Genomic DNA, 18712 nt, shown 5'->3' on the forward strand with positions numbered 1-18712 from the left:
ACTTGTTCATTACAGACTATGAAGGCATTTGGCACATGTGAACAAGGTGCTGATTTTTACATGTGAACGTGGAACAGGAGGTTCTACAAATGTAGTCCTTTATTCCACGTATTAGTTGGGAAGGCATAAGAACATAAGTAGGAATTTACCATATATGCGATTTTGTGGATTTTACAAAATCCAGCTTTGCCTGCAAAATCCACAGAATAATAATTAAAAAAACCCCAAAAACTTATTGAGTGCTACGACAGCTTGCCAGGCAGGGAAGGGGGAGAAGGGACAGCCAGCAAGATAGCTGCTGTCTCTGCCCCTCACTGATGACTGGGTGTGAGGGCTGCCTGTCATGTGGCCCCGCCCATCTCTAATCAGTGGCAAGGGGCAGGGCTGCATGACAGACAGTCCTCACAGCCAGACACAAGGAGTGGGGCCACATAACAGGAAGCCTCTGTGGCCAATCAGCAGCATGGGGGGCCTGCCACACTCTGCCCATGAAATGGGTACCTGGGCTCACGTTCTACCTGCAAAATCAGGGGGCAACCCCAGCGAATTAGGTTGGTCCCTAAACATAAGGGATACCATAGGGGGTCAGAGAACAGATACATCTAACACAGTACACTGTGGCACAGACTGGATGGAAAAAGTATTTATGCAGGGCCTGTCCAAACTGATTTGTCCTCTGCCCCTTTTCCCTTACATCTTCCAGCATTGAAAGGCCTAGGGAGTCCTACTTTGGGGGTTGCAACCCTACCAGTGTGTTTAATAGCCACTGGTAGACCAATCTGGAATGAATTTGTCTAATCCGTTTTTAAACCTGGTTAAATTGTTGGCTTCTACAATATCTTGTGGCAGTAGGTTCCACTAGTTTGCTATGCACTATGTGAATGGTTTGATCTCCTTGCCAAAGGCCAGTTTCCTGGAAATGAACAGGGGTTTATTGAACTATCAGTTTCACACATACAAACAGGGCCTGAAGAACAGCCCACTAAAGTTAGTGGGAAAACTCAGTAACTACTTGGGAACGAGGAGAGCAGTAACATAACTAAACGGGGGCAATCAGGGCACCAGCCCAGGGTGCCAACTAAGAAGGCACCAGAATGGTCCCCTCCCCATAGCAGTCTTCGCTATGGCAGGCACAGCTTGGTCTTAGGAGCCAGGCAGGCATAGCCCCCTGCCCAGCAGTGCTGGGGTGGGAGGGTTTGGATTAGAGGCACAGTGCTGCCCCCAGGAATGGGGGGTAATGAATGGGGCACTAGAAGCACCCTTCCTTCCCACCCTGGGAACCCATGCCAATGCCTGCTTCTCAGTGGCAGCAACCCAAGGCCATGTTGCTATGCCAGCAGCAGCAGCTACCACTCAGGTGAGTAGAGCCTGGGCAGGTAAGACTCATCTCTCCCATGGCCATCATAATTCCCCCTCCTCTCCCACCTGGGTGCTGAAAGAGCGTGCTGTGCCTGTGGAGGGGAGTCAAGGGCAAGATAAAGTGAATACTCACTTACTTTCCAACTCTCTTGCCTGAAGTGAACATATAATCATATAAAAAGCCACTGCTTCCTTGGAAAGTAACCAACCACATTGAAATCATGTCCAGACAACAGCCACAGTCACCCTAAGCTTTATCGGGCCCTTGCCTCACCAAAAGCCTGGGTAAACTGCTGAAACTTTGTGCAGAACTCATGTATGTGATTTCTACACAGCTCTCACCTTGGCACCAGGGATTGAACAGGATGTAGGTATCAGTTGCTGAGTTTCTCTTGGTTCTGAGGATGCCAGAGGGGGTCCAGACAGCAACATACAGGCGAAATTTCCCAACAATGCAGTCTGGTGCAGACATGATGGACAGGTTAACAGAGTTGCCCTCCTTCTGCATAACCGTGGCTCCCCAGGCCCCGCTTTTTAGTTCTTCAACCAAAGGGATCTGAATGTAAGTGCCTTTGTTCACCTGTGGATATCGACCTGCAGGAATGGAAACAGAAGAGGATCCTTCTGTGAATACAACCAGCAGCTTAGCAAATGCCTCTATTTAACAGTCTCATAGTTTCCTTGTCCTCTTCAGTTGGCTGCATACACACATTGTCTCATCTCCAATTTATATTGTAAGCATAATGATCACTTCTTGGTTTGATGGGCTCAGATCATGTGTATATGATCATGTGTATATTCTATGGCCTTGCCAAGCAGGGCCTTAGGCCATACTGTAGTGCACATAAGCATCAGTTTCCTAAGCTGTGTCCATTCTGCCCCTTGGTTAGACTCAACCAGGCTAGCTTTAAATTAGCCATAGAATCAGGGTAATCCAGTCCAACCATCTGAACAGTTGCAGGATGGCCTATTCCTAAAGCAACACTATTCCAAGCCACTGCACAAAGTTTCTTTTGGACTCCAATTTACCTCTTACCCAATAAATCAGAAGTCAGATCTCATCAAGCATTTAGCCATGGACAAATAAAACAAGCAGACTGCTTTATTTTTTTACTCTAATATTACTATTTATGCACTTTGAAGTTGAAGGTGTGGGGTATGTATATGATTTTACAGCACTGTGCAGAGATCATCTCAAGTGTGAGATGGGAACATCTATTAACTTTGGAAAAATTGTACACAGAGTTAGATCTGAAGTTTGCATCATGGGCCAATCTATGTTTCTAATGTGTGGGTCTACTATGCTTCATTTGAAGGATTGTTCAGGGCCATATAGCCCAGTTTGCCCTGCAGGCCAGGGATGCAGTAACCCATATGACCTTCCATATTACCAGTTTATTGGGGCATGCATTGGAAGGAAGATACATAGAACATTTAAAAAAAAGGATCTGAAAGAAGAAGTAAAATCAATAGCAAACACAGAAAAATAAAGTGCAAGTGCACTTCAAAAAGTCCATCAAAAGAAGAGAAGTGTAGAAGGATAAGACTAAAGAGGTAACAGATATAAGGGTCTTGTGTCTATTAACAATTGGGATCTGAGAGCTGAACACAGTACTGTCCTTTAAACTAGTGCAGGGTTTGACCCTTCTTGCCTCGCCAGTAGGTGCTTTGTTTCCAGTTGTGATAATTGTATAAAGAAACAGAACACCCCAAACTCTCAACACAACATAGCAAACCAGTTATGTCTGAATAGGCACACATACATTTATATGGACTACTTTTCAAATGCTATCCTTACCTCTTTTCTATGGGGAGAGTTATTAATACCAGTAGGTACTTTGGGGTATATCAGACTTACAAATCAATTGTCAACCCTTACAGAACCTACACTCCAATGCAGGATCCAGAATCTTAAAGATCCCCAAGTGACCAAAGGGAGAACTTTCCCCATGTCAAAGCAGAGTAAGGTCCTTGTAAACTGTCTTTGCCACCGTCCTCCCACTGATTATTTGAATGCAGCACATAATTGTCCCCTCACTGTTTCAGATTTAGATCCACAATGAAGCTTGTGGCTGAATATTTTATTAAGCATTACAGGCCTAGGCTTAGGGAAACTGAATTCTATGAGTTCATCTACACATGAAACTAATGCAAAGCAATAAACTCTGGTGCATGTTGTGCTGGTGTTTATTGCTCCCTGGCACCACATCTTCACATATGCCCAGGACTGCAGCATGCTGAGCCAGGTTAGAAAAGCCCCAGCTGGCAGGAGACCTGGGGGGTCAGCCTGCTAATCTGGGGCTGCTCCAACCTGGCTTAATGTGCTGCAGAGGAGCTGGTGCATGAGGGTGCTTCAGTGTCAGAGGCTAACCAGCAGGCAGCACACATACTCAAGCCCCAGACAGCCCCAGCAGCATCTATACGTGTGTTGCTGTGCACTAAATAATACTGCTGCAAAATAATACCTGTATTTACAAGTCTTAACCTGCGGCAGAGTTAGTTTCCTGCTGCCTAATAGGGTTGCATGTGTAGACATGGAGACTTCACTGTGCAGTTTATCAAGCAGCTCTGCAGTAAATGTATCATGTAGATGTGCCCACTGTGTATTAAAGTATTTCTTAAATTGACCATGGAAGCTGAATAAGCAAATGGAGGCTAAACTCTGTGCTATTGACTGAATCAGTAAATAAAATGGTCAATGGGGTTTGATCCTAACAGGTGCTAGTTTAGATGCTCAGCTGCTATGAGGAGCTGGCATTAGAACACCAGCTGATCTAAAACAAACCCAAGAGGAAGTTGATTAGTGTAAACATAACCCTCCAGAACACAGGTAACAGTTTCCTTCAATTCATTTGAAAAGAGCACGGTTTCCCTATGTTTGAAATGCAAACAGAAATACAAATAAAAGAGCCAGGCAGTTCTGACTGACTCTAGAAACTTGGAAGATGGTTTGGAGCCGATTTGCAATCACATATATAAATTGAGCTGTCAGACAGTAACTCAAGCACTCACATACACACCTCAAAGATAAAGATCTTGTTGCTATATTTAAAACCAGAAGGCTTAGGATCTCTGGCATTGATACGGTTGAGCTGGAGAGGTGCCAGCCAAAGGGTCCGTACATTGGTTCAGCATAGGTTTAGCAAGAATTAAAGCTATTCCACTCAGTGGAGTTTTGCCATCCATGGCTTGGTTTTAGGCATTCATAGCTAAGCATTAATTTCAGTGGCAGATGCACCACCGCTGAAAGTCAGCTCATAGATATGATATATTAAATACCTACAGTCACGTCTGTAACTGAAGGGCATACTTTCAATAATGGTTTTGATTCTTGGACTCAGAGTCTCTTTCCTTGGTTGGTTGCTACCTTCCCTGTTTATCAAGACCATGATGGCTTCTGTTGCAGCCATCATGCCTCTTCAAAGCAATGCCCAGTCTTTGCTTCTGCCATCCCAGAATGCAGCAATGCCTCCCGAGTCAGGGCGAGTGGGTTCACTGGGCCAGTGGGGCTCAGCACAGCACCTCTCCCCCCAGAGTTACAGGGCAGAGCAAGTGCTGCAGCCCCAGGTGTCCCCAGTGGCTGCGATGCCTCCCAGCACCACCAGGACCAACTCACTGCTCTTGTCAGCAGCAGCACAGAAAAGGGCGGGGGGGAAATGAACTCCAGAAGAAAAAACGGATCAGGCCCCTTGGAGCTCAGGTGGTGTGTTGCTGGCCAGCAGGGAGCCCAGCCAGCAGCAGTATGGCTGCCAGAGATAGCGAGGAGCTTTCTCAAGAGTTCAGCTGAGCAGAGCGAGTGAGCTCCAGGGCTGCGACTTCCCTTGGGCTCTCTGGTCTCACTGGAACTGAGACAGGAGCTCCACACAGACTGAGTCTGTGGAAGCTTAAGCCCAGGCAGCCCTGTCCTCAGTGCAGAGCTACCACAGCTTGATGAGACCAGACAGCCCCAGGGAAGCAGCTTGGTCTTATCAAGCTGCAGCAGCTCCCCAGTGCTTTCTGGTCTCACTGCAATTGCCAACAATGAGCCACTCCTGCCCCTTCTCACCAAGTCTCTAATGGCAAGTCACAGCTGTGCAGGTGAAGGGCAGTCAGAGAAGGATTTTTGCCTTAAGGTGCAACTGTTCCACTAGACCAAACAACACTAAACTAATTAACATTTGTGCAGTTTTTAGCATAATGTATAACAAGGCCCTAACTACTTCAGGGAAAAACAGGAAGTCAGAACAGATCAGCTCAGGGGTTGGCGCCTACAGCCCACAGGCTGCATCCAGCCCATGAAGAGATTGGAGCCTGCACTGACGTGGAGGATTGGAGGCATGCATATTTGTCCTGCACATTCCCCTTTCTCCTCCCTCCACTGTACCAATGATTCCCTCTACAGCCCCCTTTCGTCCTCTACAGCAGGTACTGCTTACTGTCACCGCCAAATTCACCCCGCCTCACTACTGGGCATAGGAATAGGTAGAAAACATGAAGGTGACAGAGGCATGTAGCAGAATCAACACTAGGCAGCTTGGTCACTGTGGAAGAAGGCGCTGCAAAGGGGAGCAATAGCAGAAGCCTGCTACTCATGAAAGACTGCCAACCTCTGGATTAGGTTATGCAAAAGCTGAAAATTGCTCTGCAAGACTCAGGGAGAGAGTCTAATCTTCTTATGAAGACAGGTATAGAGGTTTCTATCACCTGATGTTTCCTCTCATTTTGTCTTTTCTAAATGTCTGTCCCTAGCCATAATCTACATTACAAATGAACTGGTTTAAGTGATCAGAAACTGATTTAAACCTGTAACAGAACAGCTGTTCGGTGCACATAAACCAGACTGACAATGGCTGAAACTGGTTTGAGATAAACCTGGTTGAATGTAGCATCAGACTTAACTGATTTGGGTCAAACCAGTTTATGCAATGTCTGTCCCAGACCCCTTGCCGGTTTAAGTTAAAGCAGACTCCCCCAGCATCCTAGCATTCTCTCTGGTCTGGGCAGGGCTCTCTGCTCTACAGCAGAGCTATTCCCTCCCCTCTGCTTCCTGGCTGGAGCTCAGCAGAGACTGCTGGTGTCTGCCTGGCTTCACCCTGCTCTCCCTCCTCCCCTCCCTTTCCCAATCCCTGCTGAGCAGGGATTGCCCCATTCCCTCTGCCTTGCACAGACACCTCTCAGCATTAGCTAGCAGACCACATGCTGGCTATGGTCTGTGCTGTGGCACACAGAACAAAGGCACAGTCAACAGGTAGCTGGTAATGTCCCTCTGTGGTTTTCTTAATAGGGTGATAACACAGTATTTATCAATTCCCTACTGGGCTGGTCAAAAAGGTGGGGGCAACCCCTCCCTAATCAGAGCATCCTGCTGACCTGGCCATGACCCCTCAGCTCAGCACTGTAGAAGGGAATGGAGAGCTGCTTTAATGCCCCCCAGCTTCTAGCTTGAGCCACTGCAGGCATGCACCTGCATTTCTGGGATGTCTGTACAGTTACAAACTGATTCAGCCTAGCCAGGTTAGACTAACCTGCAAAGATTGAATCAATTCAGGCTCAGATTTTTGAATGTCTGTCCCTAGCCTATGTGGATTTTTCAAAACCCACACAACCAGAACACAAGGGAAGGTCTTGTGAATTACTATTTTAAAGACTGACCTGACTAAGAAGATGACTAATGAATAAACACAATGCATTTCAATCCAAATGCTTAGGGACACTTATTTAAAAACAAAAAGAAAAGAAAAAAAACCTCATCTTGGTTCATTTTTCAAGAAAAGAGTATATGGAGTTCTGAAAGATTAATAGCTTACTGGCTGTGTAACCAGAACGCCTGTCAAAATCCAAACAAATCATCTGGTTTGTTGCTGCAAAGTGTGCCATATTACTGGTAAAAATATCATTATTGTTTATGTGATAATGGCTGTATTTTTATTTATTTATTTATTTTTGGCATTTGAATGAATATAGAAAAACTGCTATCTTTTGAGGAAAAGCAGAAAAAAAAGGAATAGGTCTTGATCTAGCAAATCCTTAGCCAGTTGTTCAACTTTAAATCCATGGAATTCCACTGAAGCTAGCAAGGGTACTCGTATATTTAAAATTAATCATGTACTTAAGTGATTTGCTGAAGTGGATCCATTATTAATACGATTCCCATTAAGGCTCAAAAAGAAGGAAATGGCTTTTGCTAGTAAGAGATACCAACAAGAACAAGCTACCAAAAATCTGATAAAAGCATGGAGAGTCTCAATTAAAGCTGCCTTACTTGTAATAATTAATTTGGCGGTGGGCCTTGCTGATTACTAAGGACTTGATTTTATAAAGGACTAGGCATTCCATCTCTATATTCATGTCCTTATCTTAAGTACATGAGTAACAACAAAGAAAACTTAAAGAACATGCTTCTATGCTTTGCTGGATCTGGACCAGAGTACACAGCAACCTGCTAAATCAAGCCATTAATGTTTGAAACAGCTTTAATATTTTGCACATAGATGATCCCTTCTAGTAAAAAAAGTCTCAAAGTACAATATAAAAAATAGTGAATTAAGCTTCCCAACCCCCTTGTGGCAGGAATATCTCCAAATGTGTCTGTTTTGAAGAGGGGGAAATAAATGAGTAATGGAGAGATTACCAGGCTGCATAATCAAGATAAAGATTAACGTGACACAGGGCGGATCAACACATTCATTAATGCGCCACAATTACAGTGCATTAAGCTTAATACCTGTAATGACAGGTACCAAATGCCCTATAATCGGTGTTACTGCACATTAGATCAGATGAACAGTATTTTAGTTACATTAATACACATTAGATTAAATCTACTGTGCATTAGCACAGGTTTTGTCCACTGTGCCAATGCACAGTAGATTGTCTTTGGTGCATTAAGCATCTCATGCAGACACGCCCACACAGTAGCATCATCCACCTCACCTGATCCATGTTACAAAATATACCCACCATTTACAAGTGGATCAGTGTTCACCAGCTCCTGTTACAACTATAATGCAGAACTTGAGAACTTTCTTGAACCTTAGCTGCCTCCCTTATATGTAAACTTAAATTGGATTTTTCTTTACATTGGTTTTTGTTATGGTTAAACTGGTTTTCCCTGTGAAACTGAATTTACTGAGTGGTTTCAAGAGGGCTAACATAATTTACTACAGTTCAAAGCCATGGCCTTACAGCTGCGTGTTACTGGAATACTCCTCATAAATAAATTGGATACTTACTGACAAGAAGGGGCATCTCAAGAACCTTTAATACCACCTCATTTCAAAGAGTAAAGTAGGCTTATTCAATTCAAGTAGTCTACATTTTGTGCTGCTAAAGGTGCCTGATGGATGGTCTAAAATATTAAAATCCAGATTTTTTAAGGAATTTAGGTGCCTAACAATACATGTAGATGCCTAGTGGGATCTACTAAAGGGGCTAGGTGATTTTGAAAATCTTGTTTGCCTAAATAACTTTAAGAACCTTGAGTTTAATTTATAGAACAGGTGTAGCAGACCAAGCTTCCTCACACTGTTCTAAGATGTATTACCTTTGTTCTAGAAGGTTTTGTTGTGGACATCTTTCCATCAGGAAAGAGCTATTCCTACAAGTAAGGAGCCTGCCATCAGATAGCAATGCCTCATTGTCACTAATGGAAGTTGGCCAAATTCAGACCTATGACCTAAAAGTGAAATTCACTAACAGTCTCTTGCACAGTCTGGTCCCCAGTCTTTGTGATTCATTTTGCTTCTCTACAGTAATTTCACTGCAAAGGAAATGGTTCTTACCAGTAAGTATACTTCAGTCTCCATTAGTTCCTTGATATCTCTGCTGACACTACTAACTAGGGCCGTTTCTGGTGATGGGTTATTTAATGTGGACACATATCCATTGGGAGCAGGACAAACAGAAAATTCAATTCACATAGGCCACCCTATGGCCAAAGGGTGACAACTTTCAGTCACCAAAGACTGGAATAAAATCCAAGCCAATTTTCTCGATGAGAACCTTCATATTAGGTGTTCCTTTATACCCAATACACTGATCCCATACCTGGCAGTATATGGAATTATTAAATCATTAGGAAAAATGACTAATAAGTTGCACTACTCTGGTATTTTTAAGTGGTCATTTAAGTGGTCATCCTTTCATATCTAGGATTAACTCCCAAACTTTATGTTCCCCCCGGCACCACATATTTTAGTCTACAACTATGTTTAGTGGCTTCAGATAATATCCATAAGTTAATAAATTAACTGCAGTCCCATTTGGTTATAAACCATGTCTTTGATGTCTATGCTGCAACACAATGACAAGAAGTTTAGAGAACAGAAATGCCTCCAGAAAAAGGGCAACACAATTCAGTAGCCTCATAAGGAACAGGAAAATTTATGCAAACACTTTTGTACTGGAGTTCCCCTTCCTACACATGATGGGACCAAGTGTGAATGAGAAGGGAAAGGGAAAAAGAGATTGTGCAAATCTAAAAGGTGTTATTGGGTCTGCTTTGATCTTTTGATTTTTGATGTCAGATAAAGCAAAAGCCTCATGTTAAAACATAAATCAGTGCCTCAAATGGATCAACAGAGAACTCAGTGACAGTGCCTTCACTAGCCTGCAAGGTCCTTAGTTACTCTTCATAGATTTCATAGACATTAGGGCTGGAAGAGATCTCGGAAGATCATCGAGTCCAGCCCCCCACCCAAAGGGCAGGAAGTCAGCTGGGGTCATAGGATCCCAGCAAGATAAGCATCCAATTTACTTTTGAAGGTGTTCAATGTAGGTGCTTGAACCACCTCTATGGCAGGCTAGTCCAGACCTTGGGGGCTCGGACAGTAAAGAAATTCATCCTTATGTCCAGCCTGAAACAGTCTTGCAGTAGTTTATAACCGTTTGACCTCGTCATCCCTTGGGGCACTCTGGTGAACAAATGTTCCCCCAGATACTGGTGGTCACCCCTGATAAACTTATAGGTGGCCATCAGATCACCCCCGAGCCTGCACTTTTCCAGGCTAAAGAGCCCCAAAGCTCTCAGCCTGTTGTCGTAGGGTCTGTTTTCCTGACCTCTGATCATGCTCTTTGTGCTGGTCTATCTGCATTAGCAGCTGATCTTGGGGAGAATGGGACTGAGCGCACCCTGTTGACTTGAGTCCAAACACATGCCCCAGGATTAGAAGTTTGCCTGTAAGACTATTCAGGAGTCAGCTCCAGAGTTCAACCTCAGACTCACTGGAGACAGAAGGTTGAAGAGCAGGCGCTGGGGGGGAGCCCAGGATAGCCTCACAAGTCAACTTCCAGCTCTGGACCACATCAGCAGGCTAGGTTGGGCTTTTAGTCTGATCCTCCTGGGACACATTTTGACATGGTATAGATAAGCCCTACCTCACTGCCTCTAGTTTAGAGAGGCTTCTAATTTCCCTCCTTTCAGAGGGAAAATATTAATATATGTCTGCAGAGGTTCTCCTGAAATACCGCTGTGACATATATATCTAGGTATCTCTGTACCTATATCACCATAATGAATGATAAACAAGCATGTATGTGTCCATTTGTAAGTATGTATCACCTTGCAGTTCTTTTATCTTACTACAATATTTTAACATTCAAAATATCAACTGTAATTTGTACGTAGAGAAACAAGATGCATTCAAAGGTGTGAAAGGGATAGTTTGCTTGGGCTTATGCAGCTATCATAAATTATTTAAGCATATAAAAGGAAGACCCAGAAATGAGTACCCCTGAGCGGGACTCATTGGGTGAAATGGAAGGTCTGCGACTATGTAGGAGGAGATCAAGATTAGTCAAGGAAGAGACAAGAAAAACATGCTGCCAGATGAGGGATGGTGCGGAAGTCCTGGATCTGGCAAACTGTTAGTGTGCCCATATGCAGCAGAAAGCTGGGGTTTATTATCATTTGAAACGAATTATGGTTGCACTCAAGTGATGAATACAAGTCACTAGTACAAACTTAATTCAGCCTCTTGGTGTGTAGAGGCATTATAGGTGCCTGTAGACAGGGCTGGTCCAAGGGTAATTGGCACCCTAGGTGAACCGTGTACTTCAATGCCCCCACCACTTCCAATATAGGGGAAGAGGTAGGAGTCATGATTCCAGTGATCTTCCCTCCGAGATCTTTTCAGAGGTCTTTCTCCCCTTACCAAAACAAAGGTCTTAGACCAAGGTGGAGTTGTAGCTGGCCAGGGTTGTTATTTAGAATGATGTTCCTATCATTTTGTTCTGCATATAATTTTGGTGCCCCCCCAAATTTTGGTGTCCTAGGCAACCGCCTAGGTCGCCTAATGGTTGGACCGCCCCTGCCTATAGAAGTGGTTCAATGCATTCTAATGGAGTCTGCTGGAGCGTTCTAATTAGATGCTCCAGCATGCATCACCGTCACGTGTATGAAGTATTCCACACTTCAAAATGGCTGCAGGGGCGCTTTAACTAAAACTCGGTAAATGAACCATTTTGAAATGAAGGGCACTTAATACACATGACAGCGAGGTATTTTAATTAGAGCAGCTCTTCAGGAACTACTCTAATTAAAATGTGCCTCCCCCCCCACCCATCCCCATGCACATCTATAGGCACCCTATGATCCAGTCTTCCATCACATGATCACAGGCTATTTTCTCCACATGATCTTTACCTTATTCAGCGTGTGCCTCATGGTTTATTTAATGCAATTATTACAACTGTGCTCTGAGGATACACATCTTCTTGTAGGCTTTTCTAGGACGTATACCACAACAATTCCTGAGCATTTCATAAACATTAAAATATTTATTTTTATCATACCCCTGAGCGATGAAGGATTCTTTCCTCCCATTTGACAGATGGGGAACTGAGGCCCAAAGACAGTTTAAAAGTATCCAACCATTTTGGATGGCTGATTTTAGATGCCTTGAGCTGGGCTTTCAGAACACATAACATGATACTGCAGTGAATACCTTCTCTCCTTGTCCATCCTGTTGTCTAACAAACAGATATACCAGCAGCATATGCTCTCTTTAACATGAATGGCTGCCTGCTTAGGGCCTGGTATGACGCCATCAACACTTTTCACACATGGCAATAACTTTAAACTGGTTTAAAATTTAAACATTTCTAAACATGACGAGGAGTAACTGGCTAGAGAGCCTAGCACTTGAGCAATCCTGTCCCCTCATAAAACAATGTTTGGAAGAGTCCCCATGGAGAAATACTATTCATACAACACAGTCATATCCCTGAACAATCCTTCAGCAGGTGGAAAGTGCCTCATTTCTGTGATTGCACCCAAAAAGGGACTATTACTGTTAAGTATTTTTATGTACAGGACTCTAGTTGGGTGTGACTCATGCAAGATCAAACCAAGTTAGAAAAAGGGCAGCATTCACCACACTTACACAAGAGGTTTGCACGATGCAGTTGATGGGGCTGTGACCCTGCTCACACTGTGCTCTGCCAGGTGTCCCCCAGATCCACCTAGCAAGGCCAGCAACCAGCACTAGGAGCCCGTCCCCATCATGGGTGAATGAATGAAGATGAGCTTGTTACATTCTTCCCCCACTCTAGCACAGGGGAAGCATAACATTTTACCCAGAGCATATTGTGCACATACACCCTAACACTGCTTAGGTATTGGGAAGTAAACAGACACAAAGGTATGTTGGCTCAGCAAAATGCAGGTCTGAAGACAGCATAGTTAGCTAGCAAGGATAATAGTAGTAGTGAAAATGTGCTTGCACTGGTTTCAACTAAAGTTAGCTCCCAGAGCAGAAGCTAGGTATGGCCACTGGCTTCATTGTGATACTTTGTTCCATAGTAACACTAGCTTCAGCAAGGACTGAAGCATATATTCATTCAGCTGAAACTTATGTCCATGCCACCACATCTTCATTACTACTGATATCAATTCTAGCTTGATTTATTTTGGGTCTAATCCATTTTAAAGCATGGCTGTCATTGGCTTCTATGGGGTTGGCATTGCCTGTTCCCCCTTAACTGTCAGTTTAGGTCTCTCCCCCTTTGGGGTGTAATATCTTAATTACCACTAGAATGTGCATTAGAGTACTCCAAAACTATGATGCTGTAGTCTTTACAGGTATCTCTCCAATGATTCTGGATTAACAGAAAAATGGAAAGATCCACCACCGTACTAGTGATGGTTGTATTTATTTAGAAGCACAAGAATAAACAAATTAAATTAAAACAAAGAACAGTAACCACCCACTCCTGGATTCCAGGTAGAAGTGAGCTATTTTTACAATACATCTCAGCTCCCTAAAATGTCAGGTGGTGGTCCTGTCAAGTGACAGGAGCATGCTGTGTTTAATTCTTGATACAGCTGCAGCACAAGGAAGGAATTTCCAGTGACTGAGAGAGAACGGTATGGCAGAATGAGGTTCAGCTAACAATCAAGAGTGATCCTCTTCTATTTATTAACTGCTTGGAAGAAGGCTGTCAAATGTCTACTCTGGTCATTCTTTTCCAGTTTAAATACTGGCTAGCCCTTCCTAAAGCAAGATTATTGGGGCTTCTTTCTTTCTTTTTAAGTAACACATGCCATTTTACTTTAATTCACCCCTCACACTTGCGCATACACATGCTCACATGCATGTCAGTATGTTTTTCAGCAAATACTGCTCTGAAATAGCTCTGTTAAGTGCTGCTGCATGGCCAGCAGAGGGAGACCCAGTGTTTTGGGATAGGCGTTATATGAATCAGTGACTGTTGGGGGAGGGGGGGTTTTGGCAGAATAATGGACATTTCCTTTTTAAACTCTCTCTAGATCCAGAGAACATTTCTATCCTTGTGACAATATTTTAAGATATATCAAAATGGGAGCTGTAGGGGGTAGCTAAGCTATTTGGCCATATCCCTTTTAGGCAAACCCATTAAAAGATTTTTTTTCTTTTAAAGGAGTCTAAGAACTCATTTTCCTTTGGGAGACATTAGACACAGCAAGGTTAATCATTTTCCTGTTCAATTCATTTATTTTACTTAGAGAGACCCTTCATACACAGTATAAAAAAATCTGTTTTCAAGCTAGTCCTGGAAGTATAATAATTGTGACAGGATGATAAATAAGTTGGAGCTGGAACCCAGAATAAGGTAGCCGTGTAACAGAGGTAAGCCTTATTATAACAAACAGCCTAAGGATGGTGGCTGCATGTACCGGGACCATGACTTGTTAATGGCCATGAATAAACTTTAACAAACACTCAGCTGTCAAAAAATTGAGATCATCATAAACCCCAAACAATCAGAGTAAATAAGAGGGAGAAAACAAATTCTTGAAATTACCTGTCTCTAAGCTGCTGCTTAAATGTCACAGCTAGTTTCTTCCTACTGTCAAGCAGTATTTCCTATATGCAGACCTAGAAGCCATCAACACACACACACACACACACACACACACACACACACACACACACACACACACACAGAGAAATACATGCTTATTCAGGTCTCTAGCTAGGGGCCTTTGACATCCAACAGCATCCCTGGGGATGCATCCCTGGGGATGAATATCACTAGCAAACTCCCAATTAAATCACTAACTTAGCTTGTAAACCCACTGAAAATTAACAGATGAGCTGTAAAAGTCACTAGAGATGAGCCAATGTAACCAGAGAACAAAGCCCTTCTGTGTAAGATACTGAATTCAGAGATCTCAGAAAGCTTCCTTCCCTCTGCCAGTCTCAAAATGCCAGCAGGGAAAAAACAGTTTTCCCTGACAGTTTTGTTGTTCTTAGTGAACAGCTGGCATGCAGTTGCTTTTATGTTCTTAATCAATTTTAAGGAAATGTGTTTCAGTGTTTATGAATTGTTCCCATTCTTTAGAGAGGGAACATCCTTAGAAAATGGAAACAAGATGGGGCAGCACATGAACTCTTTGTTCAGTCCATCCTGAGTCCCTGTACATTTGCCTCAGCTGCTGAATTTTTAAGCAGTAAAATATTTAATAAAATCATGACGTGATTAAATTGACAGACAACACGCTGTGCCATACTGACCAAGGCAATCTGCTTTTGCAAAGTGTAACAATGACAGAAGCAATGGGCCTTACAAGAAATGCCGTCAGGAAATCAGACCACCTCTCTCAAATTCATTTTTTTTCTTCCAAGCCAAAGGGCATTAAAAAACAACACAACACACACACACACACACACAGAGCACTGTGTGCCTGCCTCCGTTCAATTAAGCGCTCCCGCGTGGCCATAACCCAGACTATGGATCGTGTCTGTCCTGGGCTCACGGGTGGACCCCACAGGCTACCCCTGCTGATGTCAGGGGGGTCCCCTTAACTTGCCTGCCACGACTTGGGATGTTGCCTCAGTGGAGAGGTTCCCCCTTGGGGCAGCCTCCAGGGTCGTCACACCTCTCAGCGGGTACTCACGGGGCTCCGACCACCCCACACCCCGGCCACTTGCCACCTTGGGCTGCCAATCTTTGGGCCCCTTTGGTGTCCTCAGCTCTTCCCCCAACCTCTGCCCACGGCTTGCCAGCTGCGTGCCTGAGTCTTCGGGCCAGGTGTATGGTTGACGAGGTCTTCCAACCTGGTCCCTCCAACAAGACTCCCTATCGCCCTATACTAATCACCCTGTGACGTGACGTGCCTATCCCACCACCAAGATAACTAAGGCCCCTAAACTACTGGGCCAGGAGGCCCAAAAGGGTGCCTCTGGCCTCTGGGCCGTGTGGATTGCCCTGGGCTCGGGTTCCACAGTGCGGGCGGCTCACCCCACTGGGGTGTTGAGTCCCTGCCTCCTCCTAAGGCCGCTATGGGCCACAAAGGTCCACTGTCTGACCCCACTTCGGTCTTCGGCCGCCCTCCGGTGTGGCCCGACGAGGCCCCATTGGACACGCCCCTTTGTTACCTCTTCTCCAAGGCTCCTGTGCAGGCTCGCTCCTAGGTCTCAGTGCCGACTTGCCCCGACGCTGCTCTCTCGACTCCTGCCTCCGGTTCCTCCGTGGGTGTTACCGCTGGCTCCATTGCAGGTGCACCTGCTGGATCCCCCGTCGGTGTTGCTCCCACCTTTACTGCCGCCTCTGCGGCTAGCATCGCTGTCGGCTTTCCAGCCGGCTCCGCTGCCGGCGTTACAGCCAGCTTCCCTGCCGGCTCTGCTACCGGTGTTACAGCTGGCTTCCCTGCCGGCTCTGCTGTCAGCATTGCTGCCGACTTCGTCGGAGCCTCTCCTGGCTCCGCCCCCGGCCTCCCAGCCTGCCAGGCACAGCGGCTGATCCCCTCCGTGTGAGGGCTCTCCCCTCAAGCCTCCACTCGTCAGCCGCCCCGCCGCCTCGTCGGGGCCGCTTTTCATCTTTCCCAGGCAGTGTCTCCCGCCCACGCTGCTTGGCCCCATTTGGATATACGCGCGGCTAATCACCCTCACCGGTGGTTTTGCCGCGCGCCTCTCCTCCGGCTCTCTGGGCTCTGTGAGAGGTAAGTGGGGCTCTCTTTTGGCCTGGGGTCCTCCTGCCACCCCAGCTCCCCTGGGACACACTGGTAACATTAATTTTCATTTAGACAATGAAGGCCTTTGTACACACCACAAAATTGGCCTTTAAAGTGGCTTAAAAGCCCTTTTGCACTGCTTTAATGGCATTGCTGTTTGCATGCTCAGTGGCATATTCCACTTTAAATGACTTTGGTACGTAGCAAGATAAAACACTTCCGTGGTGTTTTAGTTTGCTACCTAACAAAGTGCAACAGTGCACGGGGCACTGGAAGTCAATGTGCTCGGGGCTTGATGGGCCCCACACAACTCAGGGGCTATGGGACCTGGTGGCAGCCCAGGCAGGCAGGCTCCACTGAAGAAAAAAAGTGGCAAGCCTGCCTGCCTGACCTGTGTGGAAGCCTGGTGCTTCCCTCTGCAACTGTGGTGGGGGCAGGGGAGTGCTTCCCTCCATGGCTGTGGTGCCTGGCAGGACCACCCAGGCCAGGTGCCAGCAGGCAGATGCTGCCTGGGGGCCCCTGTGCAGCTCAGGGACCGCTTGGCCCACCAGCACCAGCACCTTGCCCCGACTCCCATGTGCTGCCAAAGAGGCAGGTAAGGATTGGGCCCCCACCCTTGTGTACATGCCATAGGGCTTTAGTTCAACTTAATTCTACCTAAATTGAAACAGCGTTTTTAAAAACCCACCGTTTCAATTTAGGGAGAACTAAACCGAATTAAACCCCTGTGGCGTGTAGAAGAAGCCTTAAAGAGGCAGATTTGCTGCCTAACAAAATGTCAGGATAAAAACAAAACAAAACAAAACAAAACAAAAAAACAAAAAACTCTGAGCTACTAAAAGTTTCCCATTAAACAAAGTAGGGACTGGTGCCCTAACCCGAAACTGTTTGGAGTTAGTAGAAGGATGCCCATTCACTTTGGATCAGACCCTTACTTAAGCAAAAAAAATTACTAACTTCACTGGGACCCTGGCCTGGACCAGACAAGGCCTACAGGAACTGGACATAAACTGCTTTACTTTTAGCTGATTTCATGAGACTATAATTATTCCTCTGAACGACACTTTAAGTAGAAAAGTCTATGATGAGAGAAGTGTGCAGAGTAGGGGTGTGATCCTAGCCCTAATGCTTGGGATTTATGACCATTTCTGAAGCACACCAATTCATTAAAGGCGTATGATAATATTTAGGGATATATATACACACACATATGGATTTAGGAAGCTATTTAGGAAAGGTAAAAATAGCCTTCAGATTTATGATGGTACATAGAAATACATCATTAGAATAAGGACACGCTGTAGCACAGGAAACTGCTATTAAGAAGTTGAAATTGAAGGCCATCTTAGCCAGTCTAATCATATAGCTGCTTTACAAAGAAATTATGATGAGAAATACCAGTTCTGATAAGGCACTTAGTGTGGTTGTGCTGAGCACAGGAAAACAAGGGTGACAGAGCAGGCAGAGTGCTACCTGCTGTGGTACGGACTCACTCAGTAGCTGAAGGGTCCCAACTCAGGGAGTGGGACAAAGTCCGCTCCTCAGCCTCACTCCCCTTGCACTGCTGCAACAGCAACACAGTTAACCCTCTCACAGCTGCTGCTTAATTGTATGTGGAACCTGACAGTAAAAGCCTTAATTCAGCAGCAGTTGTGAGAGGGTTAACCCAGGAACTAGGGACAGATCTGGGCATTCAAAATGGGTATGAGAGAGATGCCACCAGCACTGCAGGGATGGCTGCAGCCCATCTCTTCCCTGATCTCCCCTCACCCACCAAGCAGACACCCTGCGCCACGGCAGCAGCTGCTGGGGACTTAGAGTCCACAAAGCATAAAAGACTCCCTCCCTTCCCCTTTCCCCTCCAGTACCCCTCTCTTCTAGCACAGGCACCATTGCCCCCAGCCCCCCCCCCCCACCAACGGGGGTTCGCGGGGGGCGCCT

The 18712-nt window shown here is 45.3% G+C and overlaps 1 protein-coding gene across 1 annotated transcript in view; it reads right to left on the reverse strand.

Annotated features, from left to right (window-relative positions):
- Positions 1 to 18712, reverse strand: part of F13A1 (coagulation factor XIII A chain) — a 105962-nt gene that overhangs the window by 65829 nt on the left and 21421 nt on the right. Inside the window, exon 4 of the mRNA XM_006025211.2 lies at positions 1702 to 1953. Coding sequence (XP_006025273.1) covers positions 1702 to 1953 — 252 coding nt within the window. The remainder of the gene's footprint in view (positions 1 to 1701; positions 1954 to 18712) is intronic.

Source organism: Alligator sinensis, unplaced genomic scaffold (genome assembly GCF_000455745.1).
Source record: "Alligator sinensis unplaced genomic scaffold, ASM45574v1 scaffold220_1, whole genome shotgun sequence".
NCBI classification, from domain to species: domain Eukaryota; kingdom Metazoa; phylum Chordata; order Crocodylia; family Alligatoridae; genus Alligator; species Alligator sinensis.